Source organism: Oncorhynchus clarkii, chromosome 20 (genome assembly GCF_045791955.1).
Source record: "Oncorhynchus clarkii lewisi isolate Uvic-CL-2024 chromosome 20, UVic_Ocla_1.0, whole genome shotgun sequence".
Lineage (NCBI taxonomy): Eukaryota > Metazoa > Chordata > Actinopteri > Salmoniformes > Salmonidae > Oncorhynchus > Oncorhynchus clarkii.
In genome coordinates, this window is record NC_092166.1 from 55454209 (window position 1) to 55467821 (window position 13613).

The following is a 13613-nucleotide window of genomic DNA, read 5'->3' on the forward strand; positions in this document are numbered from 1 at the left end:
CTGTTTTATGCCTGCGGTAAACACACTTCACTGGTGCTTTACCGGCACCCTGTGGACTGGAGTTGAACAGAGAGGGCTGGAGGACTTTCGCTTTCGTATCACTGACAAAGGCTTTTTATGTTATTTCAACTCTCTAAAATGACTGCTGTGTAATTTCACTGCATTGAAAACAGCAGATCATTTTTTACTGAAAAAAATAGAAAAGGGCTGTGGTTTGGCCACTTTTATTTTGAAGTACATGTGGTGAACCGGATTTGAATACCATCAGAGAGGTCAGAGAAAACGCACGTGTGGGAAAGTAGGAGTGTGGACCCGAGGTACAGTAATAACTAACTCTACAATAATAATGTTCTATATGTATCTTATGTTGTGTTTTTAAATCTACAGAAGAATGACCCTAGTAATGTAGTAGCGCATAGCTTCGGGTGTTAAAGCTGGACGTTAAAGAACTATGGGCTAGCAGCCGGCAAAAAAAATGCTAGCTAACAGTTAGCCAACGTTAGCTAACTAGTACTAGAAATATGCAGTACAATGTCAAAGGTAACGTTATAATGATTGCCTCTCCCAACAGATCTTGAGAACCTGACACAATGACATCTTTAGCCCACCAGTTGAAACGCCTGGCTTTGCCACAAAATGACCCCAATCTGCTCACTCGTCGGGAGGTTGCATCCCTACTGTTTGACCCTAAAGATGCCTCCAGAATGGATAGAAGCACCTTCTTTGCACTTGGTACGTTTGACATGGGTCTTCCTGGATGGGTCTTGAATGGGTCTTCCTTCACTGTTGCAGCTTGTTGTCTTCTAAATGACTACTGTTTAAACTTCTCAGCTGCTCTTGCTGACCATCTCTTTTCTGTTGCATTTTAGGATGCACAGGGCTCGAGGAACTCGTGGGCATCGAGCCTGCATTCAGTGAGTTCCAGGAGACACTCTTCAGCCAAGCCTCAGTGGGCATAGAGCGCAGTGTCCAGTCCAAGGAGGTCAACAAGAAACTGGACGCAGGCATCTCCCTGTTTCTTACACGCCTGTCCCCATACTTTCTACTCAAGCCTGCCCAGAAGTGCATTGAGTGGCTTGTACACAGGTGCCCCCCCTCCCCCATTTTTCTATCTACAGGATATCCTTTCAATCAAGTGTTATGTTTACATTTGCAGGAAAATGTGTCTAAGCTGCTGTTTTCATTGCCTCACTGTATGTAGCCTATTCATATTGAATTTGTTTCATTGACATTGTGTTAATATTGGTTGTTATTCTCTTTCATCCCTGCAGGTTCCACATCCACCTGTATAATGTGGACACACTGCTTGCCTGTGCCTTGCCCTATCACGAGACTAAAGTGTTTGTCAGAGTCATTCAGCTCTTTAACTTAAAGGACCCCACTAACCGATGGAATTGGCTTGAGGGGCTACAGGTAATTGCTATAGAAGCTAGCTATGATTTATGAGCATAACAACTATTGGAAGTTGATATATTTTGTTGTTACTTTTCATTATAATCAGAATGTCATCAATGATCAATGTGTTGATTTCCTCACAGAAACCAGGAGTTCCTTTGGCCAGAGGAACCCTAATCACTCACTGTTACAAAGACTTGGGCTTCATGGATTTCATCTGCACCCTGGTCACAAAGTCAATCAAGGTAAACCCAATACACTGCCTTATACCTCAATATAGCGTATATGTATGCTCAGGTATCAAGCACAGTGCTTCATCTTGACCTGTTTTTGTTGGACTTCTTTCTTTGCAGGGATATTCAGGACATTCTGGCAACTGTGCCCAGCTTCGAGTGATTTTCTCTTTTTATGCCTCCACTATTGTACCGGCTTTGGATGCTGTGGAGAAAGTGTCTGACACAATCATATCCAAGCTGCTGCCTTATGTTCAGAAGGTTAGATACTGCATTTAAGCTTCATAAGAAACCATTCTATTTTGAGGCGTTGATACAGATTTTTTTATTGAAGTTGAGGAATAAACCATGAGGACACTGTTCAGCTCATGCTGACCATTTCCTTTGTTCTCCAGGGTTTGAAGTCCTCTTTGACAGACTACAAGGCTGCCACCTACATGATAGTGTGCCAGCTGGCTGTGAAAGTGGTGATGGAGGCCCAGCTGGTGGACACCCTGGCCCTGCAGATCAGCAAGTCACTGTGCAAGGAGCCTGTCCTGCCCAAAGAGGGCCTGGGCTGCCTCATCGTCCTCCTGCAGAACCAGAAGGAGGGCACTGTCGGCCCAAAGTGAGTGAAGAAGTAGAATAGGAATAATTGTACTTTTTGAAACTATTTCATCACTTTGAGTGTGTGTTATTTTAGAGCATCTTAGGATTGTTTGGTGTTTCTTAATTGGCATTATCTGTGTTTTATTTAAAAATTGTCCTTTAGATCCTTTGGCCAGCTGTGTGCTGTGACTTCCTTGGTCCCCTCCCTCCAGGCAATGGCTGCAGTTCATGACATCAGTCCCTTATTACGCTACCTGCTGCCTCACCTGGTTCATGCTGTTGTCACCACCGGCACTGGTGAGTAGCAGTGTATACCTGCACCCGACTCTTTGCTTTTTAACCTGGATGCATATGTATATTGCCATTGAATCCCTTTAATATGAAAGATAAAAGTGTTGTCTTTTGTTTGATAGATGAGATGGAGACTGAGGAGCCCTCAGAGAGCACCCGCCATGGGAACCTGTTTGAGTCTGTCCTTCAAGGCCTTCCACTGTCTGGTGGTCTTGATAACACAGTAGCAAAGATGCTACTTGAGGAATACCTCTCCAAGAGTCGGCTCTCTGCTGAGGGTGTCACTTCCCTCAACCAGCGCATGCTGCCATTAGTCAGACTGTTTGAGTCAAAGTAAGTTGGGCCTTTTGGCATTCATTGGGTGCTACTTACATCACTGTTGCAATTGCTTCCCTTTCAATTGGTAGGAGCCAAACTGAAGTTATTCTCTCAGCTGCTGAACCACAGTACCCACACTTGTGTCCTCGTTCCTTCCCACTCCATTGTGTGTATATTCATTACACTGACATGTCTGTTGTTGCAGGTACCCAGGTGCTCTGTACATGGTCCTGGAGGGCCATGTGGGTGACCTCTCTAGCGCAGAGGACAAGAACCTCTTCCACCAATTCATCTCCCTGTCCATGAGCAGCGGCAAGTACCAGGTAGGCAGCAGCGCCCTGGCTGAGAAGGTTCCGGGTGAAGGCTGCACTTAAGCTGAGCTCTAAGGAGATCAGCTCGGCCTCCTCAAAGCCATTCTGTGTCCTTTTTTTTCTTACTCTCCGCTGTCTTTTGCGCTACAGATCCTCGGGGACTCTGACACCTCCCTCGTGTTGAGCCTAAAGCACCCGCTCCCCTCTGTGAGGCACATGGCTGTGGAACACCTGATGGGCATTGTCACCTCAGGACAGGGGGGTTTTGACCAGGCCTTCCTGAAGGAGGCTCTGCTGGAGCGTATGAAGGATGACATCCCAGAGGTGGTGGCTGCAACCTTGAAGGCCCTGGAGGTAACTGGCTGGAACATGAGACTTTCAAGCATATTCATATTGAAGTCTACTAGTGATTGAACCTAACTTATCATATTTCCCTCCACAGCTCTACGTTGATCGCCTGGATCCAGAGGACACTGTGTCATGTCTCCTCTCACTGCTACAACGTGTTGACCTCTCAAATGCTGGACACTGGTTAATGCTGTTTTCAGTTCTTTGAAATGCACTTAAATTCCCCAAATAACTCCAAATCCATAGTGTGATATTGAATGGCTTGTGCTTCCTCATAGGTGTCCAGTGTTGAAGGAGGCAGTGAGGGTTCTGGATGAACCCAGACTGGTTGAAGGGAACTCTGACCTTAAGACTTGTGTCATCTGGGGTCTTTTGCCCTTTCTTGTGGTCACCTCGGCCCTGCCCGACTCCCCAGACCTCCAGCTGGCCACCTGTGTGGCCCAGTCCACCATCATATCCCAGCACAACCTCACTCAGGGCTGGGCCCATGGTAAATGCATTAGAAAATGGTTTCACAATAAATGTCTTCTTTTTTTGTTGTCTTTGAGAACACTTGCAAACGCTTTCCTGAGAATGCTATGGAGGGTACTTTGGTAAATAGAGAGATCATATATATACCCGTATACTCTAGCTTGACGCCACTAATCTAAATCAAAATCCAGATTGTTAGAATTGTCTACTTCCAGAGAATAAGAAGGTATGTGTACTATGCAGTGCCGGACAAATATATTGGCACCCTTGCACATTTTTCTTAAATTAATTCCCTATTTCTCCTTAAATAAGGAACTTAAGTTATCCATTTTTATTTAGAAAATAAAGATGCATGGTCAACATTATTGGCATCCCTGAGCTAGTACTTTGTTGCGCAGCCATTGGCCAAGATAACTGCCAACAAATGCTTCTTGAAGTCATCAATTGAGTTTGCTGCACTTTTCTACTGCCAATTTAGCCCACTCTACAGCAGCAAACTGCCCTTATTGTTCAATGTTTGAGGGTTTCCCTCCACCAACTGCTGTTTTCAGCACTTGCCACAGGGTATGGATGTGATTCAGATCTGGACTCTTTGTTGGCCATTCCAGAACAGCCCAGAGTGTCTTCTTGAACCCTTCCAAGGTTCTTTTGATGTGTGTTTAGGGTTGTTCTGCTGGAAGATCCATAGCCTTCCAACAGATGCACAGTTTTTGAACATTATGTTCAACATTGCAATACAAAACACCTTATTAATCTTTTGATTTCATGATGTCTTGCACACATTTGAGGCCCCCAGTACCAGAGGCAGCCCTGCATAATTATTGAATCTTCCCTATGTTTGAGTGTAGGAAGGGTGTTTGAATGCTTATTTTGGTTGCCGGTAAACAAAGGAAGAACCCACTGCTGAAGGAGACACGAGGAAGCCTTATTGAACTTCTTTAAAAAAAAAACACATAAACAAGCTTAAGTCCTGGTGGAAATGTTCTGTGAACCAATGAAACAAAGTTAGAGCTCTTTGGCAATACATATCAGCTGATCTCCATTGAAGGTTGTGGGTCTTCCAGCAGGACGATGACCTCAAACGCGCATCAACCAGTACTCAGGAATGTTTCAAGAAGAACTGCTGGACTGTTCTGGAGTGGCCAGCAAAGAGTCCAGATCTGAATCGCATCAAAAAACCTATGGCGAGAGCTAAAAACTTATTTTAGAAGAAATGATTTAAGAAAAGTGGGAGGGTGCCAATATATTGGGCCGGCACTGTAACTACTTCCTATCTCTCCCCTCTGCTCTACAGCGCTCAAGGCCGTGTTGGAGAGGTGTTCTCAGCCGGACTTCATTGGGTTGGCCAACCAGCATCTCATCTCAACACTGACCAAGAACCTGTCTAACATGGACCCCTTCTCCAAACGCAATGCTGTGAGTGGATTAGTGAACATTTGGTGGCCTTCCTAAGTCAAGTTCAATTGAATTCCGAGTGCAATGAAAACAAAACAGTGTTCCTTTCCTTACACTGATCTAGTGATTTTTAGAGCTCTTTGCTAACTAGGTTAGGCACCAGGAATTTAGATGAACTTGTTGGGTTCAATTTGAAAGGGTCCCGAGTAAAACAACTCACCCTTCACCTAATTTGCATGTTTGCTAGCTGGAGAAGCTGGCTGGGCTGGTAGCAGTCCAGCGGGGCAGCCTGAGGGAGAGGGCAGCGTTCTTGGTGCTGAGCCAGACCTTACTGCAAGGCCTGGGGGACATGAGTGAGACCCAGCACCTCCACACAGCCCAGAGTGTCTACTCCCTGCTGGAGCCTGCAATACTGGAACTCGCCCAGAAAGATATGCCTACGGTGAGAGGGAGTGGCAGTTTGTACAACTACATAAATGACAGATGTCTCTTGTGATATTCACTTTCCGTCTTTGTATTTATTTTTTTTAAATGATCCTGCGATTCCTTATCCCGCTCTATGCTTTTCTGGACCGTTGAAGTCCGTATGAAATGGTTTACCTTATTTTTTTATGTTGTGTTGCCAGCAGCAGGAGGGTGTGTCTCTCTCCTTCTCTGTGGGGCTGGGAGAGTACCTGCAGAGGCTCAGGGCAGGGCAAAGCATGGATACAGAGTATGCGGTGCTGCTGGTGTCACTGCTCAGAGGGCTCATATCCAACCTGAAGTGCCATGACACTTCCTTCAAAGGTAAGTCGATCAAATCCGATTTTTATTTGTCACATGCGCCGAATACAACAGGTTTAGACCTTACCGTGAAATGCTTACTTACAAGCCCTTAACCAACAATGTAGTTAAGAAGATATTTACTAAATAAACAAAAGTAAATCAAATAAAAGAAGTAACACAATAAAATAGTAATAACGGGGCTAAATACGAGGGGTCCCGGTACTGTCAATGTGCGGGGATACAGGTTAGTTGAGGTAATATGTACATGTAGGTAGGTGTAAAGTGACGATGCATAGATAATAAACAGCGAGTAGCAGCAGTGTGAAAAGAAATATATATATTTTAAAGCAATTGGCTACATATTGTTTTTCATTATGTTTATGACTCTGCTATCACCAATTCTTTTAGTCACTTTGTCACACACTGAGTTAAAAGGAAAAAGGCTGACGGACTGCTTGCTTCCTGTCTGTGTTGTCTGCCAGGTGAGACATGGTGGAACCCAGAGAAGCTGGACACCAACACTTGCTGCTACCTCCGGTTGCTGTGTCGCCTGTTTGACGTCCTCATCACAGGGGCAGGCCAGGGGCACATGGCAGCCAGCTTCAAGGCCCTGATGAAGCTTCTCTTTCAGGTACTGAATCTTGATATGTTTCACAATGGATTTCAGTGCACAGACCGACGCTTCAACTCCACTCGTTGGAGCATAGCTTCAATAAAGGGAAAGTCCAGCATTCCTCTAAGGAGGCTACAATTGAACCATTATTTAATAATTAAAATGTAAGGTAGTGTTTTTGTGAAAGTAGGTAAGAGAAAGAAATATCTTGTTTTATTGTCAACTGCCTCACTCTGTCCACATTATTCTATTCCTCAACCCCCTCCATTTGTCCCAGGTCCACCTGAGTGATCCCCTGGAGCTCTTCAAGTTCCTGAGTCTGGTGTGGGGTTACGGCAGTAACCTAGGAGACCAGCTGGACTGTAAGGTCAATGCCATTTTGCAAACCCAGGCCCTCTATGTGGGCAGGGCCATCCTCAGCGCCCAGCCAGGGAAGACCCTCACACTGCTGGCATCAGGCTCATCACCAGGTAGCCTGGAGAATTGTATTTGATGTATAGAGTTTGGCGTAGTCTGAAAATTACCATCAGTTGTATGGGACGAGAACTGTTTCTACTGTATGGTGGTGTATTAAAGCTTATTGCCTGCTCTTTATATGACCATGTAATAAAAACCCACGTCTCAACAATCACGCCCTGGTAGGACAATGGAGAAGGTATTAGTGGAGTTACGAGCAAATGGATTGAGTAGTGATGGTGTAACAAAGTTCTAAATATGGTTTTCCCTCTATAGTTGTGCTGTCCCTGCTGGCCTGTCTGAGCTCCCCTGTCCGGGAGGTGAGGAGGGCAGCCACAGCCACCCTCCAGACACTAGCCCAGGTGGATAGCTCTCCCTTCCACCCCATCATAGACAGGCTGCTGAAGACCACCGAGGAGCTCACCACTGGCCCAACTCACCTCAGCCAGGTGAGAGGCGTGCACACACGTACCTCATTTGTATCCTCAATGAAACGTTGCGTATCAAATATAAATAAAACACACTTGCACACATTTATTTCATGTTAAATTCACAGTAAATGTTATTCTACACACACTATCCAAATGTGTTTTTCTCTAGGCCCTGGGGAAGCTCTATGAGGAGGCTGTAACGGGGACAGGGAAAGGCAAGGCCCGGGACAAGAAGCTGCTGGTGGGGTTGGAGGAGCTGCTGCTGGGTGTCCAGGTGGCCAACTGCCCTGCCTACACTGCCAAGACCATACTGAGGGCTCTGGGAGAGGTCAATGGAGAGGTGAGTGGACAGGGAATGACAACAGAAATAAAAGAATGCCTTGATGGAATGTGAAACCTCTTATCTGGGCATCAGATTTCTTTGTAAAGCCATGTTTTATATCCCTGTCTTCTTTTTTTTCTCCTCTTAGTCTGTGTTGTCTGTCCTAATGCCTGTCCTGGAGCGCCTGCTGGAGCAGAGCGGGCCAGAGAACCCCACTGTCCTAAAGGACGAGGCCCTGCTCATGCAGCTGGTCCTGGGGAAGTACAACGAGCAGGCAGCCCCCCTCGTGGTGAAGGACCAGGACTGCCTGGAGCTCTTCATCAAGGCCCTAGGCACGGTGTCTAAACCCTACCCTGATATCCCCTGCTTTCAGATCATCGCCCTGGAACAGGTACGCTACTGTAGCAGCACGGCTCTCCCTGACTGAGATCCATACGATCATACTCTGGGATGATGCCAAGGCTGTATGCTACTCATTTCTGTGCCGTCAAAATACCCGCCTATTGCCTGGGTCATGTTCAGTGGGCACAAAAATTTGAATGTTTTGAAACGTCTACAATGACAACCCTCATTTTCCATCTACCTTTTCAAAATGTTTTCTCCCGTTTGCTCCTACTGAACATGACCCTGTTGTTCATTCTCAGATCACCAAGGCGTTCTACTCAGCCCTCGGAGATGAGAAGGTCCAGCAGAGGCTCCTGGGGGTGATGTTTGACTTGCTGGTGGAGAGCAGGAGTCCTGTCTGTGCCCAGACCATCAGCAGTGTCTTCAAAGGGGTGAGGAGGAACCTCTGCATACTGTATCTACAGGGAAGCCATCATTCACTACCACCACACAAGATGCTAATGCTATCCTCTCACTAGATTGCTGTGGACGGCGAGCTGGTAGCTAACGAGCTAGCCCCAGCAGAGAAGCCCAAAGTCACTGTGTCAGTACAGCAGACCCGCAGGAGCAAGATGTTGCAGAGGTGAGGAACATCCACTCTAACTGGCCTACATCTGATTACAATAAGCTGTAGACTAGATTCAATCACCTCATTGGTTAAAATGCAATTTGACTTGGAGCCACTATGATGGACTTGACTTGAGCCACTGTGTTTCTGTGATTTATATAGGAAGGCCCAGGACACTCCTCAGGCAGTGCCGAAAGAGGGCGCTGTGTCCTGGCAGAGGGTGACTCTCATCCTGGAGCTGCTGCAGCACAAGAAGAAGCTGAAGAGGCCTCAGACGCTGGTGCCCGCTCTCTTCAGCCTGCTCTCCAGGTACAACCAGCTGCACACTCTCTGAGCCTCAGCCTGACCAAGGCCAACCATGTTCCCGCTTAACTACACCAGCGCACTATTTAGAATGCGCTGCAAAAACACGTTGTTCCTCTCTGGCCACTCAGGTGTCTGGAGACGTCCACCGTGGAGCGAGGCAACCTAGAGTACACCAAGCAGCTTATCCTCGGCTGCCTGCTCAACGTCTGCCAGAAGCTCTCCCCTGACGGAGGACCCGTCAGCAAAGGTGAGAAGACTAAACTTTTTTTTTTAGATATATACAGTGGGGCAAAAAAGTATTTAGTCAGCCACCAATTGTGCAAGTTCTCCGACTTAAAAAGATGAGAGGCCTGTAATTGTCATCATAGGTACACTTCAACTATGACAGACGAAATGAGGGAAATCACATTGTAGGATTTTTAATGAATTTATTTGCAAATTATGGTGGAAAATAAGTATTTGGTCACCTACAAACAAGCAAGATTTCTGGCTCTCACAGACCTGTAACTTCTTCTTTAAAAGGCTCCTCTGTCCTCCACTCGTTACCTGTATTAATGGCACCTGTTTGAACTTGTTATCAGTATAAAAGACACCTGTCCACAACCTCAAACAGTCACACTCCAAACTCCACTATGGCCAAGACCAAAGAGCTGTCAAAGGACACCAGAAACAAAATTGTAGACCTGCAAAACCTCAAATCCTGCAGTGCCAGACATGTCCCCCTGCTTAAGCCAGTTCATGTCCAGGCCCGTCTGAAGTTTGCTAGAGAGCATTTGGATGATCCGGGAGAATGTCATATGGTCAGATGAAACCAAAATATAACTTTTTGGTAAAAACTCAACTCGTCGTGTTTGGAGGACAAAGAATGCTGAGTTGCATCCAAAGAACACCTTACCTACTGTGAAGCATGGGGGTGGAAACATCATGCTTTGGGGCTGTTTTTCTGCAAAGGGACCAGGACGACTGATCCGTGTAAAGCAAAGAATGAATGGGGCCATGTATCGTTAGTTTTTTGAGTGAAAACCTCCTTCCATCAGCAAGGGCATTGAAGATGAAGCGTGGCTGGATCTTTCAGCATGACAATGATCCCAGACACACCGCCCGGGCAACGAAGGAGTGGCTTCGTAAGAAGCGTTTCAAGGTCCTGGAGTGGCCTAGCCAGTCACCAGATCTCAACCCCATAGAAAATCTTTGGAGGGAGTTGAAAGTCTGTGTTGCCCAGCAACAGCCCCAAAACATCACTGCTCTAGAGGAGATGTGCATGGAGGAATGGGCCAAAATACCAGCAACAGTGTGTGAAAATCTTGTGAAGACTTACAGAAAACGTTTGACCTCTGTCATTGCCAACAAAGGGTATATAACAAAGTATTGAGATAAACTTTTGCTATTGACCAAATACTTATTTTCCACCATAATTTGCAAATAAATTAATTAAAAATCATACAATGTGATTTTCTGGGGGGAAAATTCTCATTTTGTCTGTCACAGTTGAAGTGTACCTATGAAAATTACAGGCCTCATCTTTTTATGTGGGTGAACTTGCGCAATTGGTGGCTGACTAAATACTTTTTTCCCCCACTGTGTGTGTGTATATATATTATTATAATTTTTTTGCTTTTCTAAAATGTGTGTGACTGACTGTTTGTCCTCCACGCTCAGATGTGCTGGATGAGGACAAGTTCAACGTGGAGGTTGTGGTGCAGTGTGTGAGGATGTCCGACATGCCCCAGACCCACCATCATGCACTGCTCCTTCTGGGAAGCGTGGCTGGTATCTTCCCTGTGAGTGCTGTACACAGTCATCTCTCAGCCATTTCAAAAGCAGTCTCGTTCATTACACAACCATATCTCATCTGTCACACAACCATTTCTCAGCCGTCACGGAATTAACCTCTCGAAGAACCATCTCGCAACCATCACAGAGCCATCTGTAAACCATCAGAAACCGTTTCCAATCTAAAGTGTGTTTCCAATTACCTCTGACCCCCCCCTTTCTATTAATTCCCAGGAAAAAGTCCTGCACAACATCATGCCCATCTTCACCTTCATGGGCGCCAACATCATGCGTCTGGACGACACCTACAGCTTTCAGGTCATCAACAAGACCGTCCGGACGGTCATCCCTGCCCTCATCAAGGTGAGTCAACCAACAAGCGGTCAGTGATGTAGGACAGCTTTGGCCTGGCCCTTGTCTCACTTCCACTCATCTAATATGTTACGAATGTGAATAATTCATGTGTTGTTTCGGTTGGCATTACATGAAGACTGGAGATGTGGGTGGTAAAATGCCAATCAAAAACAAATGTCTTGTGCATTCTCGTAAACCCCCTAGTTGCTAATGTTAGCTTCTGGGACAAGGAAGGATGCTAGATCAAACTAGAGATCCAAAGCTGAGGGCCGCGTGTCAGTGGCTCTCGGTTATTTCAGCTCTAGGACATTCATCACAAGGGCTATGACGTCAATTGTTGTTGGTTCTCTCTTTTTAAAGGATGTTTAAGCATTGGGTGAGCAACCTGCACACTGGTTTGGCATGGTTTCTCTCTACTTCCCACTTTTCAGAAAAACACATGTCTGTTTTTCTTGTTTCTAGGCCAATGACAGTGGCGACGGCGAGTCAACCGCTCACATGGAGGCGGTGGTGACACGCATCGTGCACGTGTTCGCCGACGCACTGCCCCACGTGCCCGAACACCGCCGTCTGCCCATCCTGTCCCAGCTGATGACCACCCTGGGGCCCGCCCGCTTCCTCTGGGTCCTACTGCTGCTCATGTTCAAGCAGCACGCTACCCAGACCAACGCCACAGATAAGGTAGGCCGTGCAAAAAAGCTTGACTGAAATATCAACACAATGGAATATACTACTTAATAAGGTGTGCACGTGTGTTTGTAGAAGGTGTGTCTATGGCCTCTGACAAGTGTCTTTAGAATTTGCTCTAGGTTTTATGCGCAAAATCTTCAGGAAATGCTTTAAGCCGCCATGTTTGTCCGTCTCTTCTCAGGATGCTGCGTTGGAGAGGGACGTGGAGTTCTGGATCTCAGTGTGCTGTGAGTTTGAGGTGGAGGAACAGCTCATCTCTCTCATAAAAATCCTGAAGTATCTCATGGCTCTGCCACAGGACAAAGAGGACGGTGAGAAACTCAACAAACCTGCAATGCATTTGGTCTGTTGTGAAGGCTGGGAGTCCTGTGTGGGTTTATATAACAACGCTAACATCAAGACAGATACTCTTTAGGGACCAGTTTTTATTTTTTTATTTTATTTTTTTACACCGTACTCCATTTTTGTTTTGTGCAGGACCTGTGAAGAGGCCAACACGTGGCAAGGGAGCCGAGAAGGAGAAGGCAGAGGAGCTGATCTTCAACATGGAGGCCCACAGCAGCAAAGAGCTGCGCCACTTCAAGTTCCTCTCGGTCTCCTTCATGGCCCAACTCTTGGCCGCTGGCAGCTTTGTGGGAATGGTAATACGACTGTAGCCTGGTTCCCAGATCTGTTTGTGCTGTCTTGCCAATACTATTAGCAAGACAGTTGACACCATTGGCAAGACAGCAAAACCAGATCTTGGAAAATGCTATGAAACTCAAGTTTTAACGTCTGTCATGTATCAGTGTATTTTGTTAAACGTGTGTGTGTCTCTTCCAGATTGCGGCGTGCGGTGACATCGTGGAGGATTCTCTGCAGAAGCTACAGCAAAGGTGAGGCTTACTTAGACTAACCAAACATGTGGAGCAAGGAATTGGTGATTAAAAAACAATTCAATGGTGATTTCAATTTGTTTGACTGTAAGATAAAAAGCAGATCTTAGAATGTTATAAATGATCCCTGTATCACAATGTTGTTCTGATGTCCTGTTAAGTCTTCTGGAGGAGATCCTTTGCTACATCCACACTGTGGCTCGCTGTGTGGAGGAGAACACTGACAAACCAACTGGCAAGTTCTGGAGAGCTCTGCTCAACAAGGCCTACGATGTCCTGGACAAAGTAAGTCTGCCACAGAGACGGAAAGACGTGTGCTCTTCTCAATCAGAGAAAATAAAGGCAAACCAAGGTTGTTACAATATTTAGAAAAAAAACAGCCAGGTTTGCATTGTGAGATCCTATATTTATTTTTTCTGTGTTTTGATTGCAAGGTGAACGCCCTGTTGCCCACGGATACGTTCATCACGGTGATGCGAGGCCTAATGGGTAACCAACTGCCGTCTGTGAGGCGGAAGGCTATGGAGCTGCTCAACAACAAGCTGCAGCAGAAAACCCAGTGGCAGGAGGAGCAGGTTAGTACACAGACTGGGGATAATCTGTGTGTGTATGTATTGAGTAGTTGGGGGTAGTCCTAACCTTTGACCTCTCACCCCAGGTGACAGTGCTTCTGGACCTGAAAGGCGACCTGCTGGCCATTGTGGGACGTGGTCATGGCAAAGTCAT

The 13613-nt window shown here is 46.2% G+C and overlaps 1 protein-coding gene and 1 non-coding gene across 3 annotated transcripts in view; both read left to right on the plus strand.

Moving 5' to 3' along the window:
- The first annotated feature begins 233 nt into the window (after window positions 1-233).
- LOC139376531 (HEAT repeat containing 1) overlaps window positions 234-13613 on the plus strand; it is a 23980-nt gene continuing 10600 nt past the window's right edge. The window contains exons 1-34 of one of the 2 annotated variants that reach the window (XM_071119226.1): window positions 234-317; window positions 572-732; window positions 870-1086; window positions 1272-1413; window positions 1539-1640; window positions 1749-1889; window positions 2024-2235; window positions 2380-2513; window positions 2630-2840; window positions 3031-3148; window positions 3287-3490; window positions 3579-3667; window positions 3763-3974; window positions 5250-5371; window positions 5598-5792; window positions 5977-6136; window positions 6598-6746; window positions 7006-7198; window positions 7461-7633; window positions 7785-7955; window positions 8086-8328; window positions 8582-8713; window positions 8801-8904; window positions 9052-9198; window positions 9324-9442; window positions 10855-10976; window positions 11203-11331; window positions 11785-12003; window positions 12194-12323; window positions 12490-12653; window positions 12835-12887; window positions 13049-13172; window positions 13322-13462; window positions 13546-13613. The exon at window positions 13546-13613 is cut by the window's right edge and continues 225 nt beyond it. In XM_071119226.1, coding sequence (XP_070975327.1) covers window positions 591-732; window positions 870-1086; window positions 1272-1413; window positions 1539-1640; window positions 1749-1889; window positions 2024-2235; window positions 2380-2513; window positions 2630-2840; window positions 3031-3148; window positions 3287-3490; window positions 3579-3667; window positions 3763-3974; window positions 5250-5371; window positions 5598-5792; window positions 5977-6136; window positions 6598-6746; window positions 7006-7198; window positions 7461-7633; window positions 7785-7955; window positions 8086-8328; window positions 8582-8713; window positions 8801-8904; window positions 9052-9198; window positions 9324-9442; window positions 10855-10976; window positions 11203-11331; window positions 11785-12003; window positions 12194-12323; window positions 12490-12653; window positions 12835-12887; window positions 13049-13172; window positions 13322-13462; window positions 13546-13613 — 4982 coding nt within the window. In that variant the 5' untranslated portion in view covers window positions 234-317; window positions 572-590. The remainder of the gene's footprint in view (window positions 318-571; window positions 733-869; window positions 1087-1271; window positions 1414-1538; window positions 1641-1748; window positions 1890-2023; window positions 2236-2379; window positions 2514-2629; window positions 2841-3030; window positions 3149-3286; window positions 3491-3578; window positions 3668-3762; window positions 3975-5249; window positions 5372-5597; window positions 5793-5976; window positions 6137-6597; window positions 6747-7005; window positions 7199-7460; window positions 7634-7784; window positions 7956-8085; window positions 8329-8581; window positions 8714-8800; window positions 8905-9051; window positions 9199-9323; window positions 9443-10854; window positions 10977-11202; window positions 11332-11784; window positions 12004-12193; window positions 12324-12489; window positions 12654-12834; window positions 12888-13048; window positions 13173-13321; window positions 13463-13545) is intronic. The other variant, XM_071119227.1, reaches the window with a different exon arrangement.
- Window positions 11504-11634, plus strand: LOC139377768 (small nucleolar RNA SNORA14). Its single transcript, XR_011628239.1, has one exon. It is a non-coding gene; the product is annotated as a small nucleolar RNA SNORA14 (small nucleolar RNA).